Source organism: Carettochelys insculpta, chromosome 1 (assembly GCF_033958435.1).
Source record: "Carettochelys insculpta isolate YL-2023 chromosome 1, ASM3395843v1, whole genome shotgun sequence".
NCBI classification, from domain to species: Eukaryota; Metazoa; Chordata; order Testudines; family Carettochelyidae; genus Carettochelys; species Carettochelys insculpta.
The window spans coordinates 220896200-220922749 of NC_134137.1; the positions used below are offsets into that span (position 1 = coordinate 220896200).

Genomic DNA, 26550 nt, shown 5'->3' on the forward strand with positions numbered 1-26550 from the left:
TTAACAGCTGGGCCTCAGACTACCCTTGGCTAATCACCATTAGCTGATTCGCCCACAGGGTCCCAGACACGAGGGGGAAAAATCTCTGGCCCATTAAGACACAAATGCCCTCAATTGTTTCTACCTCACAGGTGTAAACTACACCCTTGAACTCCCTGTGAGAACCAGTATCAGACAGTTTAATTCAATTAAACCAAAGAAAAAGCCTACATGACCCAATGGTATAAAGAGGGGTCCGGCAGACCCCCTATTTGAGCTCCAATCATCCTTCCTGCCGGACAGGAGGGTGGGAGTCTCCCCAGGTCCCTGAGGACGCTCGACTCCTGGAAAAAAGGGACAAAAAGGAACTTCTTCCCAAGGGATTGAGAGGAAACTGGCCAAGCCACGTTTGTAATGCAGGGGTGAGGATAAGACCTGCTAGGTATTTTACTTTTTATTTCTTTTGCGGGCATTTAACAAGTATAGATCTATGAACTAGAGTGCATGCTAGCTATTTCTAATCAAAGTATAAACCTTGTAACAATTGTAACCACAAGAGCTTAACTCGCTAGAGGGCCGCGTCTACACGTGCACGTTACTTCGAAGTAGCGGCGCCAACTTCGAAATAGCGCCCGTCACGGCTACACGTGTTGGGCGCTATTTCGAAGTTGAAATCGACGTTAGGCAGCGAGACGTCAAAGTCGCTAACCCCATGAGGGGATGGGAATAGCGCCCTACTTCGAAGTTGAACGTCGAAGTAGGGCACGTGTAGACGATCCGCATCCCGCAACATCGAAATAGCGGGGTCCCCCATGGCGGCCATCAGCTGAGGGGTTGAGAGACGCTCTCTCTCCAGCCCCTGAGGGGCTCTATGGTCACCGTATGCAGCAGCCCTTAGCCCAGGGCTTCTGGCTGCTGCTGCGGCAGCTGGGGATCCATGCTGCATGCACAGGGTCTGCAACCAGTTGTCGGCTCTGTGGATCTTGTGTTGTTTAGTGCAACTGTGTCTGGGAGGGGCCCTTTAAGGGAGCGGCTTGCTGTTGAGTCTGCCCTGTGACCCTATCTGCAGCTGTGCCTGGCACCCTTATTTCGATGTGTGCTACTTTGGCGTGTAGACGTTCCCTCGCAGCGCCTATTTCGATGTGGTGCTGCCCAACGTCGAAGTTGAATGTCGACATTGCCAGCCCTGGAGGACGTGTAGATGTTATTCATCAAAATAGCCTATTTCGATGTCACTACAAATAAGCTATTTCGATGTAGTGTTCACGTGTAGACATAACCAGTGAGGCGAATCAAGGGGGTAGAATGTAGCCAGACAGAACCCCCCTTTTTTGCTCTACTCCGTCTTGCCTTCCCTAGGTGCTTCAGAGCACAAAAGGGTTAAAAGAAATATAGCCCAGTCCTGGAATGCCCAAGAGCACAGATGGGCTGATCTTAGCCACTGTCTTTAAAGCTCCGGAGCAAAGCAAAGAACAATGGGCTAATTAACAGCTGGGCCTCAGACTACCCTGGGCTCATTACCATTAGCTGATCCGCCCACAGGGTCCCAGACATGAGGAGGAAAAATCTCTGGCCCATTAAGACACAAATGCCCTCAATTGTCTCTACCTCACAGGTGTAAACTACACCCTTGAACTCCCTGTGAGAACTAGTATCAGACAGTTTAATTCAATTAAACCGAGGAAGAAGCCTACGTGACCCAATCAGTACAAAGAGGGGTCCGGCAGACCCCCTATTTGAGCTCAAATCATCCTTCCTGCCGGACAGGAGGGTGGGGGTTTCCCCAGGTCCCCGAGAACGCTCGACTCCTGGAAAAAAGGGACAAAAAGGAACTTCTTCCCAAGTGATTGAGAGAAAACGGGCCAAACCACATTTATAATGCAGGGGCAAGAATAAGACCTGCTAGGTATTTTACTTTTTTTCTTTTGCGCGCATTTAACAAGTATAGATCTATGAACTAGAGTGCATGCTAGCTATTTCTAATCAAAGTATAAACCTTGTAACAATTGTAACCACAAGAGCTTAACTGGCTAGGTAACAAATAAAGCAACATTGTAACAGTGAGAGATTAACTTGTTAGGTAAATGAACCAAGTAATTAATTAAGTGGTAACCTAACTCCTCCTGTTACTGTGCTAACCCAAACACAAAAACAAAAAAACCTAGGTGCTTTTCAGCAGCTTTTAGCCTGGTCACTGGTGAGCTCTGCTCTGGCAGTTAATATCTCATATTAATACAAGGGCATACTGGCATCTCACCTGACCATCGGCTAACAACCTGCAATTGACTTACCTGGCTGTCCTCACTGAACTCCCTTAATCCTCACATCTCACAAGCAGCACGGGGCGGACTGCCAACTCTATAGGTCAATTTCATGAATCCCTATGTCACGATATGGTGCTGCTGCACAGTTGTTCAGGCTGGCAGCAGTCCCATAAGAACTGTAAGAACTCAGAGAACAATTAATTTCCACAGCAAAAAATTATTTTTATCAGATTCATTTAAAATAGTTTAAAAACCATGTTTAAATTTAATAGTTAACAGTTGGAAAGTAAATCGAATTAATCTCTAGCTTGAATGGTTAATGATCTAATTTTTATCCTAATTTAACAGCCTAATTCTTAAGCCACATACTCTCAAACCCATACACGCTCACACTCACCCTCTGGGGCTGGCCAGAAGCTAGGTAATGTTGGTTAGTTGATTGAGGCAAGAGTCTGACGTGTGCTCACCCCAATATGCTGAATCGAAGGACTCTGACTTGTGTGGCAAATTGATGTAATATTTATCTTCTTGGCAGGAGGCAGTCTAGAGGGAGTGATGTTCAGTTCATTGGTTGTATCCTCAGTCTGATATTTTTTGGATAATTTTTGGAGCATCCTGCTTACATCGCCCCAATTCTGCTTGCCTCAGCCACCACCAATGAGCAACAGTGTCTCCTTGGTGTTTGTTTCTTCCTTGTTAACTTTTTTTTTTTTTTTTACTGGGAACTCACTTTCTTTTGTAGAAATTTTGCTTCTCAGTACACACAAATTTTGTTCTCAAAATGGCAAACAAGTCTATAATCCACTGGGGCACTGTTGTAGGGCCTCTCTTCAACCAGCTTACTGTTAATTCCACTCATGCTGATCATTTACACTGCTCACAGAATCAATGTATCTGCAATCAACTTACCTGGCCATCCTCACTGACCTCCCTTACTCTTCCTGCCTCACAATGAGTACAGGTGCCAACTGCTGACCCTGATAGGTCGATTCTATTCATCCCTACCAGATGCATGAAATCAAACCTCATAAGATCGAATGTGGGCAGGTCAATCTAAGGCTACATCTACACTACCCTGTAAGAGTTCATGGGCTGGGGCAATGGTAGCTCTCCTCATTTGAGGGTACCCAGACACAAGCATACGTTCAGGGACTCTTACTTTAACCCGCACCCTCCAAAATCTGCTTTCCATTGGCTCCTCCCCTCCCCTGCAGCTGATGTCTGTGGCTCTTTGACCAGTGTTCCTCAACTGAATACCATTTTTGTGGGCCTTCCAATGACACATGAATTTCATCTTTACCTAATAAATGTGCATTCAGACTAGACTGCTATGCAGTCCAAAGAAGTCAGTAGAAACCTCTTCTCAGATCACAAGAGATTCTTCCTGTACTGACATCTACAAAGCTATCAAAAACAGTCAACTGCCATCCAATCACATTTTCTTTCAGCTGTGATTCCCTTTGAATTTATGGTGCCCCCGTCTTAGATTTCTCTTGCACAAAAACTATTAGGAAGACCCATATCAACTGCAGTAGAAATGCTCAAGATATGCAAGGTGTTTAAATACAGATAATCAATATAATTAAGAAATTATGTAAAATATTTTATTTTATGAAAAAAAAAGTCACCGTACCACATGAACAAAACCAAAATAAAAAGCTCCCATCCGTGATTATGACTTGTTTGCAGTATATGCCCCAGCTTTGCTTCTAAAAACATTACTCCTGCCACTCAAGATATTCTACACCATCTAGGTCTTTCAGTTACTCCTATAACTGCAACACACACACAGTGAGGGCATCACTTAAGAACCTGAACAGAATTTACAAGCTTGGGAGATCTACAATCATTGGCTTAAATAAATATAGTGTAAAATTACCATCTATTTAAAACAGCCATAAAGCAGTAACTTTGGGACTACAAACATTTTGATCTCACCACAGTCCATTAGTAACATCACTCCAGATGCCTAAAATGAAGGCTTAGATTGGCTTACTTTTTTTCTTCTTGTAAGTTTGATTAGAGGATGAGCTCTTTCTTTTGGTTATTCACCCCTATGCTTCTGTAGCTTCTGCAACCAAGCTGACATTGTAACACAAGGGGCAGCATTTGAAATAGCCAGTCATTGTCCAAGACCAGTTATGAAATTATGGTTAATCACTATTTCACCTTGCCTAACCCCTTCTCTCTAATACTGCCGAGAACCTTCCTAGAATAACTTGCATTTTCAAATAGTTAGCCCACTGGTGTCAGAAGGCTAATCCAAAACACATTTACTCTTCCAGATGTGAGAACCAATAGCTATGTTTGATAATCTGACAGACGATGTGGGAGATCACGTAAAAATAGCACAAGCAATATGAAGAAATGTGCAGACACACAGACCCCAAATTTCAAGTGTATTCAGTACTCAAAAGTGTACCGTCTAACAGCATGGGTAAAGCACAATGCAGACTACTCTCCGCCAGTGCACCTCATATATGACCTACAGCATTGCCGGCTGCTATTTCAGCCTTGGCATTCTCTCAAACAGGTGGCAGTGCACCTCACAACTGACCTGCAGCTGGCAGCTCCAGGATTTTTGTGCTCAAAGACTGACAAGTGGATGGAAGGTGCATTATACCAATTAAAGCCTTATTTGCATAGGTGGATCTTGAAAGTCCTAGGTTTCACTAGCCTTACCACTTTTGAACAAACTTGTGATTCCCCTGTGCACTTCCACACACATGCAACTGAACAATTAAAAGGCATTTGAGAAGAAAGGTCTAGTCTTACTTATGTAAGAGCTAATGAAATAAAATTTCCCTCTGATGTATGCTACTAATATAGTATAAATTACACTTCAGATGACTAACTTGGAAAACAAATGATAAAGACAATAAGTAGTTCATCTTCATACAGCACAGCTGAACAGATCCTCATTCACTTCACTATGAAGGGCTTGAAGCAGATGTGCTGGACATTTCTTTCTGTCTTCTGTAATTCTTCACAATACTGTATGTGCCACTGACCAGGAACACTAGTGATATGGCTGCAAAGTAACTGGCGTAGATCATGAACTACAAGGGGGGCAGGGATGAGAGAGAGAGAGAGAAAGCAACATGGTAAATTAAAGGTTAGCAAATTCAATCCCTCTCCCCCTTACATAAAAGGAAAAATATTCCATTTTTTAATAGGACTGGTGAAGGAAGTGTGCTGCACTTAGTCCATTATCTGGATTTAATCTCTACTTGCATTACAACTGGTAAAAGAATCCAGACTAGAGTTTAGGCACCAAAGACACTTACCTAAGAGACCAGTGCCACAGCCTCCACACAAGGAATGCTCCCATTGAACTAAACAGGAGTTTCACTAACACAGGACTACAGGGACGTGTCTAAAATGAAAAGTGTCAACCCAACCCTCCCACACACTTTTGCTTCAATCACCCTGCCCTATTGGGGAGGGGCGAGTTCAACCTCCAGCCTTGACTTCTTCAAGAAAATTAACAAGGCAACCAAATGGTGCTAACTGTGGTTGTAGTTTTGTAACAGACAAAACCATGGTTCAGAAACAGGACTCAGACACTCTTATTCCCCCTCCACGCACAAAGTGACTCTCCGAACAGCAACTACCTGCATCAGAGTCACATACATATTGACAGAAGTGGGAAAGATGCTTCACATCCCGATTTACATCCCCTCCTTCTTCCCATAGTTAGTACAGATAAAGCTGGGATTGTACCTGTGTGAATATGTCTAGCCCAAGGCCACTGGAATCAACAACAATCAAAGTGAGCAAAGTCTGCATAGCCAGAGCAAGGAAAGTGTTGACACCGAATACCAGGGCATACCGCTCCATGCTTAGATTTGTAGCAATTTGGAACCTGAGCAGAAAAACAGAGAGAGAAACGAACACAGGAGGGGGTGGGAGAAGGCACCTTTCAGGGTAAAACAATGTTCAGATAAGCAAGCTACCTGGCTGGAAAGTTAATTCACAAACTGGTTACATACTGTCTGGGGCTGTGATTTCATATCTCACAAGCTAAGCAGGGTCACAGCTGGCTAGCACTAGGAAAAACATCACAGGGAAACCTAAAGTGCCACAGAAACCAGTTTCAGATCAGTAAGTTGCATTCTTTATCTGAGTCAGTATTGAAACTCTCTCCTGAAATGTGCATAACACTATGCTGTTGGAAAGTGCCATCCTTCAGCAGAGATGCCCCTCAAGACAGTTAGGGTTTTGTACATACTCCACACTGGCTCAGCAGCCCAAGAGTTAATACAGGCACTGCCAGCCACTGCTGACTGGTTCTCTCACAGGAGAATACATGGGCTGAGAAGCAGGGGGCACAGTAGCTATCAGAGGAATAAGCAGGTAGGAGAAAGGAGTTCCTGTAATCAAACAGCTGAAGAGCTACCCAGGAAGTGAACCACCCCCGCTTTAGGGACCTGAGAACAAAGAGTTTTCAGATACCTGGGCACCAAGAATGGACTGACAGCCCCGCTGAGCTGAGAACACACACTGCTGGGCCAGGAAGAGGCACCCTAGAATTAACCCACCTGTGATTATTAGCAATTTGCTGGAAATTTGAGGAGGAGACTCATTACTTGTCTTGGCCAGCCTCCAATTTGTCCAACTAATCAAAACCCACTCCCTCTCTTCAGCATTCAGTGGATTATAGTATTTCCTTCACTTCCTAGCTAACATGTTTCATGGTACTGCAATATTTGATTAAACAGTTGCAGCATTCCACTCCACAAGTGACATAATATAACCTCTCTCCTTCTTGTACGTCAAAACTTTGGTCATGCATTGCTGACATGGCATTTGCCCCTCTTCCCTTCCCTATGACTTCACTCTAACAATGTGCATAGACAGTCATTTCATAGACAGTTCAGCTGTCTTTGTACCTCAGTATTCCTACCTATATTTTACAGGATACCACACCTAAACTCCCCTTTGTAAAGAATTTTAAGGCCCTTGCATGAAAGGCACTGCCTACCTGCAAAGCATTAAGCCAGTCTTACAACAGATAGCTATAATCTTATCAAGGTTTCTTTTTAAATTAAAATGCCTACGTTGCTATTGTGATGAGAAGCATGTAGATCATTCTGAAGATTATATAGGAAGCATAGCACACCCAGATGTTATGAACAGTGTCCATGACATATATAGCAGCAGCAATAAGGAGGGAGAACAGGGCCAGAGACACTTCACCCCAGGTAGTCCAGGATACTTTTATGTAACCCACAGCAAATACGGCAACAGCTCCTATAAGGACGAAAACAAAATACAAATTGATGGCACTCAGACACTCACCTTAAGCTTTCTGTGCATTAGATTAAGAGAAACCAATGTCTAAAACAACAGGTGTCCAAAAGCACTTGAATGGAGGGCCACAGAACCCCCCACCCAGCCAAGCACTGCCCTCCCGCACCCACGCGCCCTACCTCCAAACCTCCTCTTCCCCGCAAACTCACCAGAGCCTGCCACCCTGAGCTGTGGGCCAGCCACCTGAGCCACCCGAGCTGTGCTGCCAGAGCCCCAAGCCATCCCACGGCCTGAATGAGCTGCAGAAGAAGCCACCTCCCCTACCACACACGTCCCACCAAGTGGTAGGGTATGTGGACAGAGGAGTGGAGGCTGCTCCATGTGTGTGGCTCTAACAAGCAACTTCACCAAACCATGCTGTCCAGTTTGCCATACGCAGCGAATGGACAGCATATTGGACACCAGGTCTGAAAGATATATGAGAAGTGAAGGAGGGGAGCCCCACCGGTGCACACCTAAAAATCAAGAAATGCAAGGAATCCCTGACAGATGTTTGTCTAACCTGTTCACTCCAATGATGGGGATTCCACAACCTTTCATGAAAGCCTATTCCACAGCTTAAGTTCTCTTTGGCCAAATGTACACTAGGAGGTAAGATTGTTTTAAGATATGCAAAACCAGCTATGAGAATTGCATAACTGGAGTCAACTTATCTAAAATCAATTTCTGCCATCATCTACAAAGCAGGGGTTGATTGGAGAAACTTTCCCATTAACATCCCTTACACCTCATGACTGCCAGGAGCACCATGGCCATTCAATTTGGCATGTCCCCAGGAGGCACATTAAATTGAACCCCAGAAAAAAAAAAAAAAAGTCAACTGCCAGTATGGCGATCTTCCCCTAAGTGTAAATGTACCCTTAGAGTATGAAAGAGTTTCCTAATATTAATCTAACTCTCCCTTGCTGCAGACTTGGCCTATTACTACTTCTCTGGTTATAACAGCTCCCAATATATCTGACATTCTATCAGCTCCTCTCTAAACTTCTCTCAAGACTAAATATGCCCAGTTTGTTTAACCTTTCCTCAAAAGGTCAGGTTTTCTGAATCTTCTATCATTTTTGTTGCTCTGCTCTTCACTCTTTCCAGTTTGTCAACATCCTTCTTGAAGTAAGGTGCCTAGAACTCAATGCAGTATTCCCAGCAATTACCTCCCAGATCTTACATATGACACTCCTATTATTATATATCACAGATTATTAGATTTTTTGCAACTGAATCAAATTGTTGATGCATATTCCATTTGTAATCCACTATTAACGCCAAATCCTTTTCCGCTCTGCCACTATGTAGGTAATAATCCCTCATTTTGTATTTGCGCATTTGAGTTTGTCCTTTAAATTTGTTGATTTCAGATCAGTTTTCCAATTTGTCATGGTCATTTTGAGTTTTCATCCTGTCTGCTAGAGTGCAGCACTCTCTCTGTGAGGTATCATCTGCAAATTTTATAAGAACACTCTCCACTCCTTTAGCTGTCATTAATGAAAACACTGACAGGCACCAAACCTATGATTGGTCCCTAAGGAACCCTCTCATTCTGACACTGAACCATTGATAACTGTTTTGAGTTCGGTCTTTCAATCAATTGTGCATCCACTGTGACAGCGCATTTTATATTCTTCATGGAAACATGCTTATGGATATGCAAACCTGGAAAATCATACTTTTATGAAAAATGCTTCATATAACAAATCATTTGAAACATTGTAATTACTGAATCTGCATATTCTATTTGCATGCACGAACCCCTTCTGCATCTGAAACTGTGAATGTTAACTCTAGATTTATTATCAATGAGTTCATGCTGGGAAAAGCCTATTACCAGCCCATCAGGAACAAGCCATGAATGAAGAAGCCAGACAGAGTGAAAGAGAACTGTCTTGCTACACTGCTACTGACTCATGACTCTAGGGTGCTACATAAACAGGTGACAGTGTAATCTGATGCTGGGACCTATCCTGGTCCTTGTACTTTTCCAGTGAAGATGAGACTGAGTTTAAACTGAACACAAATGATTCCTGCCTTCAGCAAAATCTACATAAATGGGAGAAAACGAACAATAAGAGCTGCTGCTGCCAAACCCCAGGACATCCCTGTCTACCACCCAAGATGATGGCTGGAAACATCTAAGACTGAACAGGGGGAAGGATCTGGCTTTCCAGAGCCCGAGAAAAGATTAGAACTACCCTTCGAGCAAGATATCACATGTAACAAGTTTCTTAGCATATTAGGCTTAGCTGGCATGCTGTGTTTTATTTTGCTCAGTAACTTAATAAGTACTATTGCTTGCAACACTTTTTATACTAAATCACTTTTGATTATCATCATCATCATTAACCCAGAGTAAATAACTGCTACCTGGGCAGTGGGGAAATGAGGGGCAGGGACAGACAAACAGTTGTGGTTATCTTTACAGAAAAAAAGAGGGCATACTGAGAGAGTAAAATTGATTTATCTGGGGTTCTAGTCCCACTGGGTTGTGCTCCAGCACCTCCCTTTGACTGAGCATTCCCAGAGCTGATCAGACCTCAGCATCTGTATTCTTCTGCATAGGGATGTGTCCCCACCTCAGTGCCATCGCTGAAAGTGAAAGGAGCATCTAGCTCAGCAAGACAGAGTGGTAAGGTATCCTAAAGTGCTGGTAGGCAGGTTCAGTGGTATTTTTACCATATCATGTGACAGTCACAAGGGATCTCTGCAACTGAACCAATCACACCCACTTTCTAATAATTTAATCTGGACCATATTTCCCTACATTGCTCAAGAAAACATCAAATGGGATTGTCTCAAAACTCTTATTAAATCGAGAGAGTAAGATTCTCAATGGTATTCATCATTGGCCCAGTTCCGCTCTAGTTGAAATCTATGATAAACACCTATTAACTTGAATGGGATTAATTTTACACCAGTACCAAGTGCTTTGGAAAATCCACCATAGTTCAGCAAGAAAGCAACCCTGGTGCCCCAGACTACAGATGAGTCACTCGTCCTCTTTTACCCTTGGCCTTAAATGTATTCTCAGTTACAGCAGAGAGACGTGATCATTCGCAGGACGCGTGCAAACCAGCATTTCTCCACAGTGAAAAAATGTAATTATGTTGATGCTTAGTTTTACAGTGCAATGTTTATGCTTTTATTACCCCCCGCAGCTCACCATATTAAGTAACCATCACCAGACTCCAAAGTCTCCAGATATCAACCCCATAACATGTTTTCATTTTGCCTTCTTTCCAGGTTTTCTAGTGAACCTGCACCCCTGTCCAGAGAACTCATCCACTATACTCTTGCACACAGGATCAGATGTATGGCTTAGCCGTCTCTTTTCTCCAAGACAAAGTATGACATGATATTGAAATGTTTTCACAGTAACAAAGAAAAAGAGCATGTCCCCAAGTTAATACAAGTTCCAATGTAGACTGTGAACTCATACAAGCTTCTGGCTCAGACATGAGGAAGCTATTCAGAGACTCAGACACACACAAATCTTCAAAACATACTGTACTCTAGCAGCAAAATTTACTGTTTCTTACTTAAGCTTGGCCACATACTGTCGAGGCCAGTGGTCTAATGGTTAAGGCAGAGAAGTGGGAATTAAACCTGCTGGGTTCCATCTCTAGATCTGTTCAGGGCCAAGTCTTTTATAATATAGTCCTCAGGGGTACTGAGTAATGTTCCCACTGAACCCTATGCAAGTCCTCAGCACCTCTGGGGAAGGGAAGGAACAGAAGGCCATTAATATTAGCTTCCCCAACTAGCAACACATCGCTATGGAGACTAATACAGTATCATTTAGCACTGTTCTGAGTGAACATGCTAACGGGATATTAACAGTATCATCGTGGTGGTAACAATGGATGGAACGTCCCCAAACTGGGCATTCTGGCTACATCTACACTAGGACACAATGTCGAAGTAGCCTATTTCGAAGTAAGAACATGGAAATAGGCTACTTCGATGATTATCGTCTACACGTCCTCCAGGGCTGGCAACGTCGACATTCAATGTCGAAGTAGTGCCGGGGAACATCAAAAAGAGTCACCCCGGAAGGAAACACAGAGCATCCACACACACAAGCCCCCTCTTTCGAAATAAGGGGCCAGGAAAGCCCATGGACTGGGTCACAGAGCACACTAGCCCTTCCAGGGCAGCTGCAAGCCGCTCCCTTAAAGGGCCCCTCCCAGGCACACTCGGCCTGCACTGCACGAGCAGCCCTGCGTTGGTGATGCAAGCCTCGCAGACCTCGAGCCCGCAGACATGGACATCCAGCAGCAGCTGGAAGCCCTAGAAGCTGCCTCCCGCGGAGCAGGTGCCCTTCTGGACGCTGCCTGGGCAGCCGCCCAGCGCATTCTGGAATGGGAACCCTCCCCAGGAGCACCAGGAGACGCCCCCAACCATGGGGCCCGCCTCACCCTCCCCCGCCGACTCTGGAGCTACCCGTCCAGCACCGAGTGGTGGGAGCACCTGGTTATGGGGGAATGGAATGATGATCAGTGGCTGCGGAACTTCCGCATGAGCCAGCAGATCTTCATGGAGCTCTGCCAGCGGCTCACCCCCACACTCAGGCACCATGACACGCGGATGCGGCGCACCCTCCCCGTTGAGAAGAGGGTCGCAACAGCTGTCTGGAAGCTGGCCACTCCAGACAGCTACCGCTCCGTGGGACAGCAGTTTGGAGTGGGAAAGGCCACAGTCGGGGTTGTCCTCATGGAGGTAAGGAGGCCTGGAGCTGAACCCCCTGCTGGGGAGGGGGGGCCTGGGGAGGGGGTCACACTCTGCAAACCCTCACAAGCACCCATGTTCCCTCCCCACAGGTGGTGCGTGCACTCAATGCCCTGCTGCTGAAGAGGGTCTTCCGAGTTGGGGACCTGGACGTGGCCCTCGAGGGATTTGCCACCGTGGGATTCCCCAACTGCTTCGGAGCCCGTGATGGGACCCACATCCCCATCCACACCCCAGACCACAGTGGTGGCCGCTACGTCAACAGGAAGGGCTACCACTCTGTGGTCCTGCAGGCCATGGTCGACAGCCATGGCCGCTTCCAGGACATCTACGTGGGCTGGCCTGGCTCTACCCACAACGCCCGCGTTTTCCGGAATTCCGGACTATGCCGCCGACTGCAGGCGGGGACCTACATCCTCCAGAGGGAGATCCCTCTGGTGGATACCACCACCGTACCCCCCTCTGCCTTGTGGGGGACGCGGCATACCCCCTCCAGCCCTGGCTTATGTGGCCCTATACAGGCCACCTCTCTGATAGCCAGGAGCGCTACAACGCCTGACAAGTGGTCAAGCGAGCCTTCAGGTGCTTGAAAGGCCACTGGCGTTGCCTCCTGGCACACCTAGACCTGGGCCTCCCAAACATCCCCCAGGTTGTGGGGGCCTGATGCACATTCCACAACCTGGTGGAAAGCAAGGGGGAGGCCTTCGTGCAGGGCTGGGCACAGGAGGCCGCAACAGCCTACCCCCAGCCAGCTGCCTCCCCAAGCCACCAGGCCCACCAGGACAGGCTCCGGGTCCAGGAGGCCCTAAAGGAGTACTTTGACCAGGGGGCCCAGTGAGCAACCCCCCCCAGCCATCCCTGCACCCCGCCCCAGCACCCACACCTCACCCTCACCAAAAGCACATGGGACACAGGTTTTTGGAAAAATAAAACTATCATTATTTACAAGAACAAAAATGTCACCTCTTTTAGGCAAATAATAGCAAATAAAACAGATTCAATGAAAACAATAACTATATACAAGTGGGGACATCTCTAATAAACTATAAATAACTATATACGGGGGGAACAACTATATACGGGGGGGAGACGTGGGCAAGCCACACATCGGCCCATCATTCTGGGGCGGGGGTGGAAGGGCATGAGCCCCACCGCGTTCGGCTGGCCGGTCCCCCTTGTCGGGATTAGGTGCCTCTCCACCCGCTCTGGGCAGCTCCCGACCGGCCCTGGGCAGCCGACCGGAAGGCGAGACCCCATCCCACCAAAGGGGTCCGAGGACCCGGCCAGACCCAGCTGCGACCCCACGTGCGATGTTAGGCGAGAGCACCGACCGGGGAGGATGCACCGGACCCCACCCAAGGGCCACCCATGGGGAAGGAACTGATGGAGATGGAGAGAGCAAGAGTGAATGGAAGAATCCGAGACAGGGGATGTTAGGGCAAACAAACTTACTATGTTTATTAAGTATAACTATCTATTAATGAAACTTATATGTTTATCTATGTTGTATTATACTATACTATATTAACTAGACTTTAACCTATCATACTATACCCTTATATACAAATACACATTGATTAAAGAGAGTGGGTAAATGGAAATGGATGTTTAGATTCTCAGGCTACCACGGCTGGTGCCCGGAGTTCCCAGTGGTCACCAGCCTATGTCCAAAGAGAGTCTGGGTGAGGGTGCTACTCCCCACCCGGTACTGCGATAGCTTGCGAATTTAAACAATAGGGGTAGGATAGGGTAATCAGTATCTTACTTATCTATATATTAATTGGCTATACTAATTATCTATCCTAATACTAACAAAACTAACATACTTAACATCACATTGGTATTTACATTTATGTTACATGGGAAAGTCTGGCCTGGGCCTTTAGGCCCTGCCTATACACAGTTAAATTAAAGGTGACACGTCCGGTAGTCTTTATCTAAGTTAGAGGTCAAATCCAGTAATCGTTTAAGGTAAGTGGTCAAGTCCAGTAGTCATATTTAAGTGAATAGTCAAGTCCGGTGTTTATAATATCTAGTAATGAAGTGGTCGGTGGTCAGATAGGTTAGTTAGAATGGCGGAGGTGGTGTTACCGCAGATGAGATGGTCCAGGTAGGCACTACCAGGCGATGACGTGGCCGTAGGAACGACGTTGATGGGCCTCCGGTTTCCTCACCAGGTACACAGTACCCGTGGCAGAAGCCATGGGCCAGTTCGCCACCTGGTGAGTATGCCTGAAGGCCCACTTGCCGCTCCTAGATGCAAGCGCGGTGCTGGGGCTCGGGGAGGCGCTTGAATGATGGCGCCGCTTCAGAGCTCAGCTGCCCCTGAGGCGAGCTGCAGCTCCGGTGATTCGGCACAGCTCCAGCCACAGAGACAAGTGCTGCAGTGATTTCAGCTCTAGGCAGCACCCCCTGAAGGGCAGCCGCCTCAGTGATTTCAGCTCTTGCCCGCAGTACCCAAGGGCCCTGAATGCCAGGACCAGCCTGACTTATATAGACAGAGTTCATACATGATTTATGAGGTAATCATCATACGAAAGTTCTGAGCACCTGTTCTCAAACAGGTCCTCTAGGCCGGGGAAGCTTCCAGAAACTGTCCACCTGCGCCCAATCAGGAGCCTGGATTTCAAATCCAGGATCATGATTTATTTATGAGTTCAGGTCACCGGGGAAACCAACTGACTCAGAGTGACCATTGCAGAGGGCTGCTAAATGGCAGCCTATGTAACTTTAGATTTTTCATGTGCCTGCATTGATGTTTAATGGCCAAAGACTTCCCTCCCCTGACCCACAGGGGCGATGATGCCCAGGGGATAAAAAAAAACCCTGACACCCCTCTCAGCCGGGGTCCCCAGCGAGACCAGCTGGGGGCCGGGAGCACGGGGAGGTATGGCCAAGGCGGGTCCTCGGCCCCGGGTGGCTCCTGCTCTGAGGAGCTGGTGGGTGGGGCAGCAGGCAGGACAGCAGAAGGTGCGGCGTGGAGGGCAGCACAGAGGGCATCGGGGGGAGGCAGACGGGCCACCAGCTCCTCAAAGGTGTTGGCCACCCAGTTGAAGGTGGCCATAAATTCCCGCCAGGCCTTCCAGCACCAGGCGGCCTCCCGCTCCTCAAATTGGAGCCTCCACTCCACGAAGTCAACCTGGCGCCGGAGGGCCGCAGCCACCTTAGGGTCACTTGTGATGCAGCGGTGTCCTCGGCAGGGGTGGGCCCGGCCTGGGGCAGGCGGTGACCCCGGGAGTTGGTGCTCCAGTGGTCTTGGAGGGCTGTCTGGGACCACGGATGGTGCGGCTGCCGAAATAGGGGGAAGGGAGGCCATGAGTAATCAGCCTTGACCCTTGGCCCACCCCCCCATCCATCTCTCATTGGTGCGTTCAGTGATCCTGTGGGTGGCCCCCTCCAGTGGTCTGCCCCTCTCCCCTCCCCAGGGGTGGGGCACGGCACTGTCCATGGGTGGAGGTGCTGCTGGGCACTGGTGGCTGTGGCACTGTCCCTGTGCTGTGGATTGCCCAGGCCATGTCAGGCTGGGGTGTTGTGGGGATGTGGGGGGCCCCTGGTCAAGTGGTGCCCCCGCCCCATGCTCAGGGGGTCTGTGCCCTGTGGGGTACGTACCTGATGGTGCACTGCCAGGCTCAGGAGATGCCCATGCAGCGGACACCCGGCTGGAGCTGCAGGATGGGATGTCCAGCACGAGTGCCCCCTCCTTGCTGGACCACTCGGTGGCTGGGGTGGAGGGTCCCGGCTCTAGCCATGGGGTGGGGGTGGGGGCAGGGCTGGCCTCTGGACCTGACCCTGTCTCTGAGGCCAGCTGGGGCTCATCGGCCGTGGTGTCAAGGGTGGCTGCAGGGGAGGAGGTGCCCCGGGGGCCCAGGACAGCCCTGAGCTCCTGGTAATAGGGGCAAGCGTCGGGAGCAGCCCCAGACCGGCTGGCCGAGTCCTGGGCCCAGGCATAACCCTGCCGCAATTCCTTGACTTTACTCCTGACATGGTCAGGAGTGCGGGCAGGGTGACCCTGGGCAGCCAGGTGAACACCTCCACGTTCTGCCGCTTGCTCCCCATGATGTGCAGCACCTCCTCCTCCCCCCAGAGCCCCAGCAGGTCTCAGAGTTCAGGGTCAGTCCAGGAGGGCCTCCGCTTTCTACCCCGCCGGCTGGAGGCCTGGGATCCCTGAGATGGCCAAGAGTGGGAGCTCTGGGGGCGCATGGGAGGCTGGCTGGCTGCCATGGTGTCCCTCTGGCTGTGCAGGGACACCTCGTGGCAGGGCTGCTGCGCGCACGCTGCCAGCTTCCTGCTACGGGGTTTCCGGGTCCCTGCAGCTTTAAGAACCGCTGGGTGCAGAGATCATAGAACCCCGCAGGGGCTGGACAGAGCGTCTCAACCCCTCAGCTGATTGCCGCCATGGAGGACCCCGCTATTTCAAAGTAGCAGGACGCGGATTGTCTACACACGCCCTATTTCGTCGTTCAACGTTAAAGTAGGGCGTTATTCCCATCTTCTGATGGGAATAGCGATTTCAACATCTCACTGCTTAACGTCGATTTGAACGTCAAAATAGCACACGGCGCATGTAGACGCGACGTGTGCTATTTCGACATTGTGCCGGCTACTTCGAAGTAGCCGGCTAGTGTAGATCTAGCCTCTATCACACAAAAATCTTTTCACTTATGCCTTGCTTGAGCCCTTCAGTCAAGCAAAACCTTTGGCAATTAAGGTTATAAAGCAGACTACTCCGAGACTCAAGTTTCTTCCAATACATCCAACTGAAAATCATGGTTGCTCTGTCTCTTTGAGAAATAAAGCCATACAATCTCACCTGGATTTAAACTGGCAGCTATATTAACATCTAACAATACACAGGAGTCCGTCATTAATCTGGAGAGTTTTATTAAACATTCCAGAGCTGTGACCGCTTGGGGAGGGACATGCAACACTGCACATTGCAAGAAGAAAGGACCAGGTATTTCAACATTTCAATACCTACTTCTTGTATTACAAAATCATTGGAGTGTGGCTGAGTCATCTTTAGACACGCAACATGAAACTCAGCCAATGAATATTTGATTCAGTGTCACTTTCTCTCTTGTAAATACTACGAAACACTACCACATCAGACCTGCATTTTGGCAATATAGCTCTGAAGGATATATCATGTTAGTTCTCCAATTTGTTACCGTGTTTAGACACCTTGTGACATGCACCCTCTGAAACTGGAGTTAAGTAAGCAGCTCACCTAATATGGTAGAAACTGCCTCCACACCACCATTATAGATCTTGAAGCTCTGAGAAGGTAGCAACATTTCCCACAAGCCTTGCATGTAGTTTATTACTTGGAAGTAGCCACAAGTTGAGAATGCCCACCACATAGACCAGGAGAGCATAAGCCGGGAGGAATAGCACTGCAGGAAGTCCCGCCATAGCTGTTTGAGCACCTCTGAGATATCCACTTTCTGATCCTAAATGAAACAAAAAAAAATTCAAAATCCCATCTCTGGAATGTGACACTAATATCTACCAGTAACAATGCAAGAGCTTCTTCCTCTAGTTCACTACATCTTTTCCTCAAGCTGACTCTCCATCTCAACTCATTTCATGTTCCTCCTAAAGAAGTCTTTATCCATGACTCCTCTCTCACTGAGGCTAACTCTACACTGTGGTTTCTATTTTGGGATACATGAGTATCCCAAAATAGAAACCACAAGCCAAATACCTCACTTGAAATAGCTGAGCTATTTCAAGCAGAGCGTTTCATTCCCTGTAACAGAATCCTAGGGCTGGAAGGGACCTTACGAGGTCATCTAGTCCAGCCCCCTGCCTGAAGCAGGATCAACCCTAACTAAATCATCCCAGCCAGGACCATGTCAAGCCAGGACTTAAAAACCTCTAGGGATGGATATTCCATCAGCTCTCTAGGGTTACCAGGAAACTCAAAATAGCCCCTTATTTCAAGCACCACTGCAGAGCAGCCTGGCTTCAAAACAAGGAAGCTCGGAATAACTTACATAACTTGCACACTGCAAATTGCATCAGATATTGCAAGCTAGGGCTCCATATGTAGAGCCCTTGCCAAACTGATCTTATACTTGCGCTACACAATACATACACAGTATATGCATACACAATACACAGACACTGCTGTAATATACAGTCACTCGTTATAAAGGATTTCAGAACAAAGTTAGTATCAAAAGGTACTCTAAGACATTTCCAGGATCAAAAATAGGACTAAGATTGCCGTAGTCCAGTTATAGCAACTACATGCGTCAAGTAGTAACAAGTTCATTATACAACTGGGTAACTGGACAAAATAATACCATTTAAAATATTCCCACAAGCTTGCAACAGAACTTAGTGCACAACACCCTAACTTCTTGTACTACTACAATATCTTCCTAGCCAGAAGAAATGATTAGAAAGCTCACTTAGCAATACAACTATGTAGACTTTCAGTTTTGTTCTCACCCAGTTATTTAGATGCGATGTGGTTACAAGCTGCACGTTGTAATTCTATGGAGTGTATTAACTGCACTTGGACCACCCATAAGATTCTCACCACCTCTCCCACAAAAGTGTTTCATTTCTTAAATAACTGAATGAGAATTTATTAATATTCTCTTTGGAACTATAAAGACCTAGAGAATTTTAAATAAAGTGATTAGGCACCTGCAAGAATAACAAGTTACATTACTGCATGATCAAAAGGACACCATGAAAGCCCTTTCCTGCACCATGAATAGGGAGCATATACCTGTTGTATCAGGTAATTAAAACTTGACAGTCAGGTGTTCCAGGAAAACGGAAGACAACATCACATCTTACCTGCGTCTCTGCAGAAGGCTCCTCTACATTTAAGGGAACTTTTGATTCAATCTCTTCCCACCCAGGGGTCCTCTTTAAGGTAGGATCATCTCTGATGACAGCTCCATTTACAAATTTCATCTCCTTACTGACCTGGCTGCTTGAGATGTGGTGAAAGAAAAAACTTTTCTGTGGCATTGGCAGAAACCAGGCAATGGCAAAAGCCACAGACACACAAGTCAGTGAGAAGACATTCAAGCTGAACAGTGACCAATTGGCAACCGATACCAGAACTTGTCCACATACAGAACCCACAGTGTAACCCACCAGGGTGGCACTTCGACAGTAGCTGGTGACTTTCTGGTATACTTTCAAGTCCACAATGCTATAGATGTAGGAATAGTAGGCAATCTCTGTAGCACTCACCACTCCATAAAAGAACTCGAGAAATTGAATAGCTAGCAGTCCTTGGGCGTAGAGCAGCATGAACCATGTCACTATAAGGCTCAGTCCCTGGAGAAGGATCACAGGTTTGTACCTGAGATAGTCTGTTGCAAGGAACACAGGAAACAGCAATGCCAAATAAGCGTAGGTCCAAACTGGATAAATTTCATTAAAAACCTGTCAGAAGAAAAGCGAGTCATTAACAAACACCTGGAGAAGTAAACTTTTGGAAGGTTCAAAGAAAAAAAAGGCAGAAATGGCGTTCACCTTTCAAGGAGGGAAAAGACCATATTCGGACACAGACTTGCTAACCTGGTGAGGAGGGCTTTAAACTAGGTTTGCCGGGGACAGGGGAGCAAAGCCCGCAGGTAAGTGGAGAACATGGAAACCTGGGAGATGGGTCGGAAGTAGGAGGGAGCATGGGCAACAATGTCAGAGTAAAAAGAGGGCCAGGAAAAAACTGAGGGAAAAGTTCAAATCAATATCTAAGATGCCTATATACCAATGCAAGAAGTATGGGTAATAAGCAGGAAGAACTGAAAGTGCTAATAAATAAATACAACTATGATATCATTGGCATCACAGAAACTTGGTGGGATAATACACGATTGGAATGTTGGTATTGAGGGCTACAGCCTGGTTAGGAAAGATAGACAGGGAAAAAAGGGGGGAGGTGTTGCCTTATATATAAAAAATGTACACACTTGGACTGAGGTGGAGATGGACATAGGAGATGGACGTGTTGAGAGTCTCTGGATTAGTTTAAGAGGGGTAAAAAACAAGGGTGATGTCCTGTTAGGAGTCTACTACAGGCCACCTAACCAGGTGGAAGAGGTGGATGATGCCTTTTTTAAACAACTAACAAAATCATCCAGAGCCCAGGATTTGGTGGTGATGGGGGACTTTAACTATCCAAGTATATGCTGGGACACTAATACAGCGGGGCACAGACTATCCAATAAGTTCTTAGACTGCATTGGAGACAATTTTTTATTCCAAAAAGTTGAAAAAGCCACCGGGGAGAAACTGTTCTGGATTTGATTTTAACAAATAAGGAAGACTTGGTCGAGAATTTGAATGTGGGAGGCTGCTTGGGTGAAAGTGATCATGAAATCATAGAATTCACAATTCTAAGGACTGGTAGGAGGGAAAACAGCAAAATAGAGATAATGGATTTCAGGAAGGCAGATTTTGGCAAACTCAGAGAGCTGGTAGGTAAGATCCCATGGGAGGAAAAACTGAGGGGAAAAACAACTGAGGAGAGTTGGCAGTTTTTCAGAGACACATTATTAAGGGCCCAAAAACAAGCTATTCCCCTATGTAGGAAAGGTAGTAAATATGGGCAAAGACCGCCTTGGCTTAACAAGGAGATCCTGCATGATCTCAAACTAAAAAAGGAATCCTATAAAAAATGGAAACTAGGACAAATTACAAAGAATGAACATAGGCAAATAACACAGGAATGCAGGAGTAAAATTAGAAACGCTAAGGCACAAAATGAGCTCCAACTAGCTACAGGCATAAAGGGTAACAAGAAGGCCTTTTACAAATATATTAGAAACAAGAGGAAGACCAAGGACAGGGTAGGGCCATTGCTCAGTGAGGAGGGAGAAACAGTAACGGGGAACTTGGAAATGGCAGAGATGCTTAATGACTTCTTTGTTTCAGTCTTCACAGAGAAGTCTGAAGGAATGCCTGACATAGTGAATGCTGGTGGAAAAGGGGTAGAGTTAGTTTTTGAAATAAAAAAAGAACAAGTTAAAAACCATCTGGAAAAATTAGATGTCTGCAAGTCACCAGGGCCTCATGAAATGCACCCTAGAATCCTCAAGGAGCTGATAGAAGAGGTAGCTGAGCCGTTAGCTCTCATTTTTGGAAAGTCATGGGAGACAGGAGAGATTCCAGAAGACTGGAAGAGGGCAAATATAGTGCCAATCTACAAAAAGGGGAACAAGAACAACCCAGGAAATTACAGGCCAGTCAGCTTAACTTCTGTGCCAGGAAAGGTAATGGAGCAGGTAGTTAAGGAAGTCATCTGCAAGCACTTGGAAGGTAGTAAAGTGATAGGGAACAGCCAGCATGGTTTTGTAAAAAAACAAATCATGGCAAACCAACCTGATAGCTTTTTTTGACACGATAACGAGACTCATAGATAAGGGAGAAGCAGTGGATGTGGTATACCTAGACTTTAGTAAAGCATTTGATACGGTCTTGCATAATATTCTTATCGACAAACTAGGCAAGTCCAACTTAAATGGGGCTGCAATAAGGTGGGTGCATAACTGGCTGGCTAATCGTACCCAGAGAGTAGTTGTTAATGGTGCTCAATCCTGCTGGGAAAGCATAACAAGTGGGGTTCCGCAGGAGTCTGTTTTGGGACCAGTTCTGTTCAATATCTTCATTAATGATTTGGATATTGGCATAGAAAGTACGCTTATTAAGTTTGCAGATGATACCAAGCTGGGAGGGGTTGCAACTACCTTGGAGGATAGGGTCATAATTCGGCATGATCTAGATAAATTGAAGAAATGGTCTGAAGTAAACAGGATGAAGTTCAATAAAGATAAATGTAAGGTGCTGCACTTAGGAAGGAATAATCTGTTTCACACATACAGAATGGGAAAAGACTGTCTAGGAAGGAGTACAGCAGAAAGGGATCTAGGGGTTCTAGTAAATCACAAGTTAAATATGAGTCAACAGTGTGATGCTGTTGCAAAAAAAACCAAACATGATTCTGAGATGTATTAACAGGTGTGTTGTGAACAAGACATGAGAAATCATTCTCCCGCTCTACTCTGCGCTGGTTAGGCCTCAGCTGGAATACGGTGTCCAGTTCTGGGCACCCCAGTTCAAGAAAGATGTGGAGAAATTAGAGAAGGTCCAGAGAAGAGCAACTGGAATGATAAAAGGTCTGGAGAACATGACATATGAAGAAAGGCTGAAAGAATTGGGCTTGTTTAGCTTGGAAAAGAGAAGATTGAGGGGGGACATGATAGCAGTTTTTAGATATCTTAAAGGGTGTCACAAAGAGGAGGGAGAAAACTTGTTCTTCTTGGCCTCTGAGGAGAGAACAAGAGGCAATGGACTTAAGCTGAAGCAAGGGAAGTTTAGGCTGGACATTAGGAAAAAGTTCCTAACTGTCAGGGTGGTCAAGTACTGGAATAAGTTGCCAAGGGAGGTTGTGGAATCTCCCTCGCTGGAGATATTCAAGAACAGATTAGATAGATGTCTATCAGGGATGGTGTAGATAGTGGTCGGTCCTGCCGTCGGGGCAGGGGACTGGACTCGATGGCCTCTCGAGGCCCCTTCCGGTCCTAGTGTTCTATGATTCTATGATTAAACAGACATTGAAGAAACAGCTTAATAAAACCATTTCACTACAATATGATGAACAAAATGCAACAGCCTTCCAACCCAATTCTAGTTAGTACTATACAGGGAGCTAAAGGTAACAGTAGCCTCGTGTTTACATAGTTTCATCCCCAGAATCCTAAAAGTGCTTGGCAAATAGAATAAACTCTTTGATATCCAGTATCCATGGGACCAGGAGGTTGCCAGATAATCAGATATAATGGATAATAGAGAGGAATACAGAACAATGCATAACATTAAAGAAAAACAAGATTAGATTTTAAGAAACAAAGAAAAATGTAGGCAGAATACTGTTCCCAGTCTTTTTCCACAACCATTCACATATATTAGAAGACTGTTACCCCCTGTGAGCAGGACATGACTTCAGATAAGTAGCTCAAGTCAGCGTGAGTAGCTCACGCTGGGTGAAAGAGCAGAGGAGCCTGACTGCTGCATTCAGAAAATATCTGTGCCCCAAAAGAGAGGAGATTGGATAGTTTAGAATAGTATTAATGGCAGCCATTAAAAGTGACTGGCTGATGGTTAGCTGGCAGATCTTCTGTCTAGATCTTTTTGAAGAAATACCTATGTTGTAATTAGCATTAATTAGCTCTTACTGGGCAATCTCCTTAGAGTTAGCTCTGTGTCCATCCGTGCTGCATCCCACTGCAGCCTGAAGGCTCCTCTGCTCTCTCCAGCTCCTGCTTGGTGTCTGCTGATCAGAGCTGATCAGAGCTGCTCAGCTGTACGTTATGCCAGTTATTCGAATGTGCCAGTTGCTCAAATAATGCAGCAATGTCCAATAGAAATTCAAAAATCACCACATTTGTGTCTGTCGTATTTGCATATTTGCCACATTCTCCCCCCACCCCTGCGCTAAATAAATGCCATCCCCCAGAACTAGGCTCCTCAGAACCCCTATAAATTAATCCCCTTCCCCTCCTCCACAGCTGGCACCCCAAGGTCCCCAGCCCCCCCAAATAAAAGCCCTCCCCCTCAGTGAGGCACCCCAGCCCACCCAGCCACTCCTGGGGCCACTGCTGCTGCACCACATGCTTCTCCCACCAAGTGGTGAGGTGCATGCGCAGAGCAGGCAGATGGTATTCCCTGCATGTAGGTCTCAGGAAGAGCTGCATTTTAAGGCTCCAAGAGCTACGTGAAGCTCAAGCACCGTATTCACCACATGTGATAAGTCGCAAACATACTGGACACCCCTGAAATAGCAGGTGAACAAGAGTTTACTGTACAATCTTCTCCATCAAATAGTAAAATACAACAGCTGTTTAACAGAACACCAGCTCCATAAATGTGTAGGTTCTTGAATAAGGCTATCAACCTATAGATCAGGAACTCCCAGCCTATGGGTCATGACCCAAACACGGGTCACCATTAGATTTGTTAAAGGCTGCCAGCAGCAGGTGCATGTGGCTCTTAAAGGAGCCATTTTCAGCTCCTTAATGCTGCTACATCCAGCCCTATCTCTATCAATAGAGAAGCAACTGTGCATTACAAAGACCTTTGATATTTCTAGACATACCAAGCAAACTTAACAGACTCTTGCAGTAAGTAGTTTTTGCCCCCACTCCTCCCTTCCCTCCCTTTTATTCTATGTAGCTGATTTGTCAGTTTTCATTTTTTGAGTGTGACTCCCTCCAGCCCCTGAAGGTGACTTCCTCAGCTCCTGCAGCTTCTAAGTGTGACCCTCCCAGTCTCACACTCATTCCAGCATCTGATGAAGTGAGTCTGTGCTCACGAAAGCTCATGCTCAAAACTCTTCTGTTAGTCTATAAGGTGCCACAGGACCCTTCGTTGCTGTCACAGATCCAGACTAACACGGCTACCCCTCTGATACTCATCCCAAGTATGACTCCACCAGGCTCCGAGTATCAACCTCAGCCCCCAAGTGCGACTCCCCCAGCCCCACAACCCTGGCTCTAGCTGCCCCCCACTAACAGCTAGGCGCCACATAAGCGGAGCTATAAAGACAGCCCTAAGGAAAGGTCACCTTTAGGCAGGTGACACAGTAGCCGAAGGCCACATCCCAAGCAACTCCCGCAGCGGGGGACAGCCACGCAGCTGCCCTCCGCTGAGACTGCTGGGCAGGGAATCCCGAACCCAGTGGTGTGCAACGGATGCCCACATGCCGCCCGCCCAGCCAAGCGCCGCACCCTACCCCCCCCCACGTCCCTGGCCCCCGAAAACTGCCAGTGACTCACCGGAGCCGTAGCGCCGGCCACCCGACCCGACCCGACCCGACCAGTCCCACGGCCCCAGCCGGCTGTCGGAGGAGCCACCTCCGCCACCATGTTTGTCCCGGAGAGGCCGCCCCCCAGGAGGCGGCACAAGCTGCAACCCCGAGAGCTCCCCGTGAAGACGGCGCTTGCGGACCGCTGAACGGCTCGCAGAACCCCCGACACCCGCCCAGCTCAGCCCAGCTCAGCGCCGCCCCGTACCTGGGTCTCGGTGAGGTTCTTGTCCGGTCCCAGCAGAAAGCGGGTGAGGAAGGGCTCGGAGGGCCGCATGCTGGCGAAGAAGCCGTACAGGCACAGCAGCGCGGTGGGCAGCGCCCAGCCGGGGCCTCGTGGAGACCGCCCGGCACGAAGCAGCCCCCGGCCCCGGTACCCGCCCCGCGCCTCCATCGGGGGGGGGGAGGGGCAGGCCCGGCGCGCGACTCAGCGCAGAGCGCCCCAACGGCCCACGCGCCAGGGACCTGCCATGCCGCCACCGCCGCCGCGGCGGCCCGCGCCGATCGAATTGACCTAGCAGCGGGCGCGCGAGTGGGTGAGGCCGCAAACGGCCTCTCGGATTGGACGTGGCTCTCTTCTGCGGCTCAGCTATTGGCGGCGGGCAGAACGCCGAGTCGTCTCAAAATCCGCGTCAGAGGAGAGTGCCGGGGGAGCGCGTGCTCAGGGCGCGCACGAGGGCTTGTCGCAGTAGCTGACCTCAAGCCTTTGGCTTCACAGCGCCTGGCTCCTAGCCGCGGTCTCGTTGCCAGCTCTGTTTTGCCACCTGCTGGGTGACAGTAGCGTCTGCGTCTCACAGGTGCTGTTGCGCGGCAGCCCCGCTGGGAGGGCGCAGGCTGGGGGCGGGTTGCCGTAAAACGATACCTGTAAGACAGTGGCGTGGGGCGGAGCAAGGGCAGAGCGTGGGACTGGTGGAGTGCAGGGTCCGAGGGGAGCTGTAGACGTGGGGGGGAGGTGAGGAGTCAGTGTTGTGGGGTCTGGGGGTTGGGGCAGAGCTTTGGGGTATGTGGAGGGTGCAGGAGTCAGGACTGGAGGTTGCGGGGGGAGGCTAAAGATGTGCCCGGGGTTTGGGGAGGGATGTAGAAGTCAGGGCAGGCGGCTGAGGGAGTGTGGGGCAGCTCAGAGCAGGGGACTCGGGATGGGTGGTAGCTGGGGCAGTCCCAGTTAGGTTACCCTACCTGACTGATGGATGGGTGCCTGCCCCACTGTTCCTGTTTGCTTTGCTGTAACAAAGGATGCTGGGGGGGGAGACATTACAACAAAGAAACTGGGAATAGAGCTAGAGCCATCCTGGCCTACCGTTCCCTTCCTCTGGCTTCTTCCTGGGGGTCAGCTGCAGCAGAGCATGCCATGAGCTGCACATGTGGCTGCATTACAAGTCTGGGGGCATGCACAAGCTTCTGCTACAGCACAGCCCCAGCCAGTTGCTTGGCAGACCTGCCTTC

General features: G+C 47.9%; 1 protein-coding gene across 2 annotated transcripts; it reads right to left on the minus strand.

Moving 5' to 3' along the window:
• Window positions 1–660: 660 nt before the first annotated feature.
• Window positions 661–25852, minus strand: SLC19A2 (solute carrier family 19 member 2). 2 transcript variants are annotated; one of them, XM_074999949.1, is made up of 6 exons: window positions 25316–25824; window positions 19089–19688; window positions 17503–17725; window positions 7304–7496; window positions 5967–6108; window positions 661–5302 (listed from the first exon to the last, which is right to left on the minus strand). In XM_074999949.1, exons 1-6 carry the CDS (start codon window positions 25499–25501, stop codon window positions 5174–5176), a joined length of 1473 nt encoding a protein of 490 aa, XP_074856050.1. In that variant the 5' UTR covers window positions 25502–25824; the 3' UTR covers window positions 661–5173. The 2 variants fall into 2 exon arrangements, with proteins under 2 accessions (XP_074856050.1, XP_074856042.1); XM_074999941.1 differs by lacking the exons at window positions 661–5302; window positions 5967–6108; window positions 7304–7496 and adding an exon at window positions 13247–15563 and having other exon boundaries at window positions 25316–25852.
• Window positions 25853–26550: the final 698 nt, after the last annotated feature.